This window comes from Telopea speciosissima, chromosome 10, assembly GCF_018873765.1.
Source record: "Telopea speciosissima isolate NSW1024214 ecotype Mountain lineage chromosome 10, Tspe_v1, whole genome shotgun sequence".
Lineage (NCBI taxonomy): Eukaryota > Viridiplantae > Streptophyta > Magnoliopsida > Proteales > Proteaceae > Telopea > Telopea speciosissima.
In genome coordinates, this window is record NC_057925.1 from 6,594,772 (window position 1) to 6,603,323 (window position 8,552).

The following is an 8,552-nucleotide window of genomic DNA, read 5'->3' on the forward strand; positions in this document are numbered from 1 at the left end:
TCGTTTTTTAAAATCAAATTTATATCATTTTTGTACCATACATATACCATTTTCATACCGTATATATATCATTTTCATATTGTACCAAAAACGTACCATAGCGGTACGGTTGCGGTATTGAAAATAGGGTTCTTAAATGGTATGATACGGTATCGATATTGGGTATTTATTTTTGATACCATATCAAAACCATACCATATTATCGAAACCGTACCGTTTGACAAACCTAGCAAAAAGGGGACAAGTGGTTATCTCTCACATGTACATGCACCTGCATATACATGCAAAGGAACTGGATTTTGTGGTTAATCAGTGATATAAAATCAATTCAAACATATATGTGCCAGATTTGATATTTTGGTATAGTTTAGGGTTTAAGCAAAAGATTACTTAAAGCAATACACCCAGCATATAAAGTTTAGAATAAAGATTGTTGCCTCAGCTACTATTTATAGGAAATACTTCCTTGCTAAATCCATGTTTAGGATCATCTAATAGAAACCCACAGTGCTTGGGTTGTTGTTGATTGCTACAGATCAGGAATTCATGTTTTGGTCAAAGTATCAAACGCGGGTGGCAATTTTGGTGTACGCTGACAATTTTTTAATTTTAACTTTAAAACTTTCCAGTGAGGGAAACTGTAATAGGTGCAGTAGACTTTAAAATCCCTTACTACTACTTACTAGGGTTTAACTGCTCTTAAGGAAGACCGTCACGGCAGGCATGCCGATCTGTTAATGCGCTCTGTTTTCTCAATAGCCACGGAGCAGAGAGAAACTCAAGTTCAAATATCAAGAAAGCTTTAGCTGTTATTTGTTTACTCCTCTGTAATTGAGCGTGTGCGCATCGATGCTTGAAGTATTTCAAGTAGAAGCCCCGAAGGAGGAAGCCCAGTAGCCCACACGATCAAATGGTAAGCAACTGTCCTCTCTCTTTATCTTTTCCTTTTATAGGTGGTGGATGGGTGGGTTTTGTTGGTGTTGCTGAACGGTTGATTCAATTTCCTGTTTTCGTGTGTATTTCCTGCCTGTTTTATGAATGGAAACCTCTACAATTATCAACCGCTGTGTGTTATTCATTTATTTATTTTTGTGCAGGACTATGAAATGCCCAGATGATCAAGAATTGGAGAACAAATTTACATAGATTAGTATCTCTGTCCCAGGCTCATATATATTTTCTACAGTTTGAGAACTAGTCCAGAGAGATTAGAGATTTTGATCATTCTTGTTTTTTTTAATATCCTTTGTTATGCTAAATCGATTACTCAATAAAACACTTCCTCGTTGGGCCGGAATGTTTTCATTGAAATTGCATTACCCTTGGGTGTGTCCTTTTTTTCATGTGGAATCCTTGAATTTGCGGAAGAACCTATCTTTCACTTTGCAGAAAATTTATTCTTCATACAGTATTAGAGCTGGGCACACTGAAACTGCAGCACGACTTTCCCGGGTTGCTCAAACTGAAGCACAAGATGTGCTCTTTGATTACCTCCACTGTACTAGAAATTTTCACTTCACTGACGCTGAACACATTAGCAAGAACTCACCCACTTTCGTTTGTAATCTGGTATCCAAGGTCGATGATGGTCAAGATATTGCCCGATCGCTGTCTAGGTTCCTTCGCTTCCACCCGATTAATGAGTTTGAGCCATTTTTTGAGAGTTTAGGATTGTCACCATCTGAACTTTCGCCCCTTCTTCCACGTAACCTTATGTTTCTTAGTGATGATGAGATCATGCTTAAGAATTATCATGTTCTTTGCAATTATGGGATTCCTCGTAGTAAGATCGGTAAAATGTTCAAGGAAGGTGCAGAAATTTTCAGATATGATTTTGGGGTCTTGGCTTCAAAACTTCAAGCTTATGAAGAACTGGGTCTGAGTAAACCAACTGTTATAAAGTTGGTAATTTGCTGCCCTAGATTTCTGATTGGGAGTGTGAATATGGATTTTTTTCAAGTTCTTGAAAAGTTGAAGGGTTTGGGAATGAAACAAGATTGGATCAAAGGATATTTGTCAGATAACAGGACATATGATTGGAATAAAATGCTTGGCACGATGTGTTTTCTTGAAGAAGTGGGTTTTAACAGCAAGGACATGGGAAAATTATTTAAAACTCATCCAGGGTTCTTGTTGGAAGGTTCGGGGAAGAAGATCTATATACTGGTTGGACTTTTGCTCAAGTTGGGCCTTGTAATGAATGAGGTTTTGTTTTTGCTCAAACAGCACCCACGAATCCTAGCTGGGAATTTTGCAAGCAATTTGTGTGAAGCAGTTCATTTCATGTCAGAAATTGGGATAGAAACTGAAGACATTGGAAAGATTGTATCTACCAACACTCAGCTTCTGGGTTCATATTCTCTGTTGAAACCAAGAACTGTTTTGAAGAAATTAAAAATCAACCCAGATAAGTTGTGCGAGATCATAAAGGATGACCCACAAAAGCTGATCAGTCTAGCTTCGCAGTCAAAGATTAGCAGCATTGAAGAGGTACCTGGTTTGGACAGACGGCATAAGGTAGCTGTTGATGATGGAAGGCATCTTCTTGAGAAAACAACATTCTTGGTGAGATTGGGGTTTATTGAGAACTCAGATGAGATGCTCAAGGCTCTGAAACAGTTCCGTGGTAGAGGGGATCAGCTTCAGGAGAGATTTGACTGCCTTGTAAATTCTGGGTTGGACTGCCATGATGTCTCTAACATGATTAAAGTGGCACCATCAGTGCTGAACCAGACCAAGGACGTGATTGAGAAGAAGATCGACTATCTAGTGAATTGTCTGGGTTACCCCCTGGAATCAGTTGTATCATTTCCTTCATACTTATGCTATGATATAGAGAGGATCAGACTGAGGTTTTCAATGTATATATGGCTAAGGGAAAGAGGTGCAGCAAAGCCCATGTTTGCCTTGAGTACAATTCTTGCATGTTCAGATGCAAGATTTGTAAGATACTTTGTAACTCGCCACCCAGAAGGTCCAAACGAATGGGAAAGGTTGAAGAAATCTATGTCATCAAGCTAGGTTCTAATTATCTTATTTATATATAAAAGAGTGTATTGCTGTTATATTGGGCTAATATATATATTTTTTATCGCTAACATGTCATTTGGCGTTTCTTAATTGATTCTATTTATGATTTGTTCATTACATCTTTGTTTTCTTTCAATCTTATTTGTTCATCTGCATAACCATCAGTTTTAGGTCCAGTATTAAAAAGTTGAAACACCACTGGGGAATGGACTGGACATCATCTCCTCATAAGTTAGTTTCTTCAAGATAGTGGGGGCAAATTAAGGCCAATTTGGATGTGCATTTGTAATGGAACAGAACTTTGGGGAATGAATATGAATTGAAAGTAAATGGCATACTATGTACTCATTAACCCATAACAGCGGCTCAAAGAGTAAACTACAAGGTCACTGTGACAAATTCTAATACTAGCCTATACCAACAAATAGACTTTATCTGGACTTTTCAGTTTTTTTCTTGATAATATAGTGGCCATCGATTCACACAGATATGGTTGCAAGTTCCTATCCTGTCCTTTTTCCATTAAATTACTGAGGCTGGGATATGTCCAGTCCTGTTTCCATGTGGAGTTTTTTTTATTAGTTAGCCTAGTTTTTAGGAAGTTTATATCCTGCGGCTGGAAGGGATTGCCTTGATAGTTTAGATTGTTTCTTTCTTTTTTTTTTTTTCAATTATTAAGTGTCCTATTTAGTTAAGGGAACCTCCAAATCAGCCTATGATTATAGGAGGATTTCGTAGTTTATTTCTGTATATTCACTCCCTTTTCGTTTTAGTTTCTTCCTGTTTTCAGTATTTATAAAGCATTGTAGGCCTATGGCCACCCCCATGACTTGATTGGATTGAATTGCATAAATTTAGTTTATTTTGAGTTGGGATTATTGTCTATTCTCTCTCCTCTCTCCCTCCTAACAAGTTGGGTTTTCTCTCTTATCTCTCCCTACGACCTGTTCTTCTCCTCTCCCTACAGCATGTTTTCTCTCCTCTCTATTCTCTCTTACCTGCAGCACCATCATTAACGGTATTCAGATCTGTTTCCAGGCATCATTGGGCCTGTGAGCAGGTTGGAACCTGGTATTCTCTAACAGGGAACCGTTGGATGCTAGTCTGCATCATCGGACAAAAAAAAAAGATGATACTTGGCTGTGAAAGCCCCACCATACTGTTCCCAATATCAGATCCTGATTATTTCTGGCAACCAGTAGTTGGGGAGTGTTTGGAATGGTATATTCTTCACTTCTCCCTTGGTTGACCTGTCAAATTAGTTTTTCCTTTTTCCTCCTTTAATGGCAGTTAGTAATTGGTGTATTCTGGGCTTTGTCTAGGCATGGTGTGGGTCTGAATTCATGTGATTGAACGACACTGTCAGTATTAGAGACGCTTCAATGATAGCCCAAGGAGGATTCTTCTGGTCTATTTGGGTCCTGTTGGTGAGGATTATTCTGTTGATCAGAGCTCATTCTCTTGTGTATGGTCTTGGATTGCCAATGTAGTTGGAGTAGCGGCAGTTGGTGGAGGAAGATCCTTCATCTGTAATCACATGTTATTTTCTAGTGGAGGACTTTGACCATTTACTTCTTTAGAGATATTCTCTCTTCTCTGATCAGGACATCTCATTCCATCGAACATCCATAAAAAAACTCTTAAGTACTAAAGTTCCATGTGCTCCTAGGACCAAGGTGTGAATCTATGATTTTCTTTTTCAGGTTCCATTTTTGGTGAATCCTTTCTCTTGTACTTCTGTTCTTCTCCTTTGTTATTTCTGTTTTCTACCCCATGCCTTATTTTCTTCACCTTCCTTTTCAACCACCTAGCGCTTTTTCCTTTCTAAGCCCTAAACCCTAACCTATCAATTGCAGAACCATAATTCTCCTTTTAGCTTTCTTATACTAGACTCTCCACTAAAAACCCACTTTTGGACCTGGTTCTTTAATTTTCTGGGTTGTAGCGCTTCCAGTCGAAGGTATTTCAACTAACCTGTAATTACCCTGTTTATTAAAGTTAAACCACACTTTCCTTCTGTCATAGCTTTTTGGGCTTCCAGCACATTCTCCCCATGAGTCAGCCCTGTAAGTCTGATCTTCTGGGCTTTGTTTTGTCACTTTGGGAGTTGCAAATATACAAAATATAGCTGTTGTGGAAATACAGATTTGATGTTGAACATTTACATGAATTCTCTTCAGTGTGATTATCTGTCAAAGGCATATCTGAGATGAAGCTATTGAATCACTTGCATGTCCAAACTCTGGTTCAAGATGGAAGTTTTTGGAAGTTATATTCGCCCGGGTCTTACAATGCATTTGGGAGGATTTGATGATGTCAATATTCTCTAGGATCATGAGGGCAATAGGGTGTGTAGATAGATTCCTAAATGGGCAAATAATATGTTCTTTTCCCATTGCCCTCCCCAAATGGATAGGAGTTACTTAAACTGGTTGTATTTGATTTAGTTTAATATACATGTTCTGCAGTCGGCCCTTCCACTTTGGGTGGATCTACAGCGTCTTCGTCATGGGTACAGGTTGATTGCTTGGAGAATCATTCTTCAATGTGTTTGTGTCCTCCCATGCCCATATGGAGAATCAGACTTCTTCATTAGTCATGCCTATAAACTGGCTTTTGGAAGGATCAGTAGCTTCTTGAGAAGGAGATTCAAAATTCTTAATACTGTAGGAGTTGTTGATGGTTGAAAAATCCACAAAGGAACAGATACAGCATATGGGTTGAAAGGAGCTATTATTATGCTACAATCTTATGACTAGATAACTACCTATCTGTATTAGAGATTCCAAGAGCAGGTTTTTGTTTACTGTCAATGTGGTATTGGAGATATGTCAACCAATCCAGAGGTTCTTTCATCATGAGAGATCAATGGTCAGTGATGAGCTGTGAGCCTTTGTGGTGCCCTGGGCAGCCTGTGGACACAGGTTGATGGTTTGTGATCCACTGAATCCTGAAGGCTCAGTTTGTTTATAGAAGGACATTATTTGACTGAAATAATATAAAATTTTGGATTGCAGACTAGCTTGAGTCCATCTCTGGCAAATATGTTTCCAGGTATTGATTTCTGGTCATATTCTGTACTGTGATTGTAGAGGTTTCCATTTTATTCTCTTCAAGGATAATTCAGGGAGACACTAGAGAATATTGTTATTTGTGACTGCAATTTTCATATAATATATTAAGGACCCCTGCATGGTTAACTAATAAGATGAAATCAATTGTTTAATTTTGAGGAAGGTCTGTCAATACATACAATTTAAGAACTTAAATGAGTTTGTTAGAATCATTGAGCAAGGATGATGAATAAATAACAAGTACTCTTTACATTTCAAGTATTTGAGGAATGAATAGAGGTTGCTGAAATTTATAGAGTATCTGAAAATTTCTGCTAGAAATGACCCCCTCTCCTCCCAGGCAAGAGAGAGAGAGAGAGAGAGAGAGGCAGTGTATGAACAGACCCTGTCAGCTCAGTAAATTGTTATGTTCAGGGATGAGCTTGGCTGAACATGTAAGTTAGCAGGAGCAAATCAAGTTGGAAGGCTAGTAGATGATATTGATTTCATTGAGCAAATCAAGCTTTAGGCCTGTTTTGCTTCTGGTTGGGCTTGGCTAAACATGTAAGTTAGCAGTTAAGATGTTTAATTTTAATGAGCAAATCAAGCTGAAGGTAAGTTAGCAGGTAGATGATATTGATCTCAATGAGCAAATCAAGCTAAAGCCCTTAACATCTCGCCATTATAACCTCTACTTTAAAAGCTTTCCAACTTTGGATTTCCAGTCTGCCATGGATAGTGTGGCTTGTGATGGGTTTAGGTCGCACTATGGCCAGAATTTGCCCCATTAACCTACTTTGAACCTGCCATTCCTCATTTATGTTCTAATTATACAGGAAATCATTACTGTTTCTAATATGGATTCTGAAATTTGACATATGGCTAATGCAGATTCTGTTTTCTTATTCAACAGTCAAAGTGGACACATCATTTGTCCATGTGGCAGAATAGATAGCTTGTAACATTCGGAAAATAATAGACCCTTGTGACAATGATAATTCATCATTTTCTTTTTCAAAATGTGAGTTTGTTTTTTATCTGGAATTGACCCGATACGGGCTGATACCACCTATATGTATTGATATTGGTAGCAATCGATACCGGCTGGACCCTTAGATCTTCTACTCACTTATTTATCTGGTGGTAAAACATTATATTGGAAAAATTAGAACTATAAGGAAGTACAATGGTGTGAATAGATATATATTGGAAGATATGTGTACATATGAGAGAAAATTGGACAAGATTAACAAAGGAGGAATTTTTCATAATTCCCTCACTTATAATTAATAATAATTAGTTGATCTTCCAGTTTTAAAACATATTTTCTCTGTGTTAAGGGTGTCAATTTAGAATGAGAGCCGAAAACTAAAATCGAAATGGCTGTTTAAAATTCAATTGATTTTTTTTGGTTCGGTTTTGATTTTGAAAAAAAAATCTCTTTTGATTCAATTTTGATTTTTAGACTAAAAACTGTCGATTTTGATAAATCGAATAAAGTGTAATTCACATAAATCAAAACCAAACCAAATCTTAATCATACTAAACCCTGCAATCATATGTCTTTGTTGAGTTATGTGAAATTACCTACAACAAATTTCTTTGTTGAATTGTGAAAAAAAGATTAAAATGTTTTAAATTTGACATTGTGGGACCGTATCTTATTTTATTTGTTTCAATAGGTTATTTTCACTTAACCTGTTGAAACTTTTTGCTGGTATTGGGTGGGTTTGTCGCAACTCAGATTCAACTTTCCTTTGTGGCTTCGCTCATGGAGTTGGCTGGAATTATGCACTAGGAGCTGAAGCGCTTGCGGCCAGGTTTGCCCTGCATACTGTAATCTCCCTCAATTTCAAGAAGGTCATTATCGAGAGCAATAACCTACTGCTAGTTCGTCTCTTAAACAGTTCTTCAATTGCAACTCCTTAGAGGATCGCCCCTATCTTGAATGACTGTTTCAAGGTGTTCCATCTTTTCGAGGATATTAGATTTTCTCATGTCCTTAGGGAAGCCAATGTTGTGGCTGATTCCCTTGCATCGCTGACCGCTTCTTCACAAGTCTGTCACTATTGGTTTTCTTCTCCCCTCCCTTTATTTCCTTTTTGCTGTACGCTGACTCTATTGGAACTTTATTCCTTCGTCAATAAATATCTTATTAAAAAAAAAAAAATTGATTATTTCCACAAATTTGAATGTGTACCGAATCGAAAAATTGAATAAAATCGAACCAAGTTTTGTTTTGGTGTCGATTTGTACATATTGTATCTTGGACCGAACTGTTTTTATCGGCCCTGCATACCAAACACAGCTTCAAGAGTCAAGACTGTCCGTGTTTTGGTTATTGAGGGTATTTATGGTATTTCGATTGGAATCATTTCAAATACAGTGTAGCAGACACGAGACCTACATTTAGCCCGGGTCGGAATCGGATTCTGTTTTTCTTCTATTCCTGTGCTGCATGCAACACAT

General features: G+C 37.6%; 1 protein-coding gene across 1 annotated transcript; it reads left to right on the forward strand.

The window, feature by feature from the left end:
- The first annotated feature begins 1,106 nt into the window (after positions 1–1,106).
- LOC122643882 (transcription termination factor MTEF18, mitochondrial-like) lies at positions 1,107–3,184 on the forward strand. The gene has a single exon (XM_043837453.1). The coding sequence runs from the start codon at positions 1,252–1,254 to the stop codon at positions 3,019–3,021; it is 1,770 nt and encodes a 589-aa protein (XP_043693388.1). The 5' UTR covers positions 1,107–1,251; the 3' UTR covers positions 3,022–3,184.
- The last annotated feature ends 5,368 nt before the right edge of the window (positions 3,185–8,552 follow it).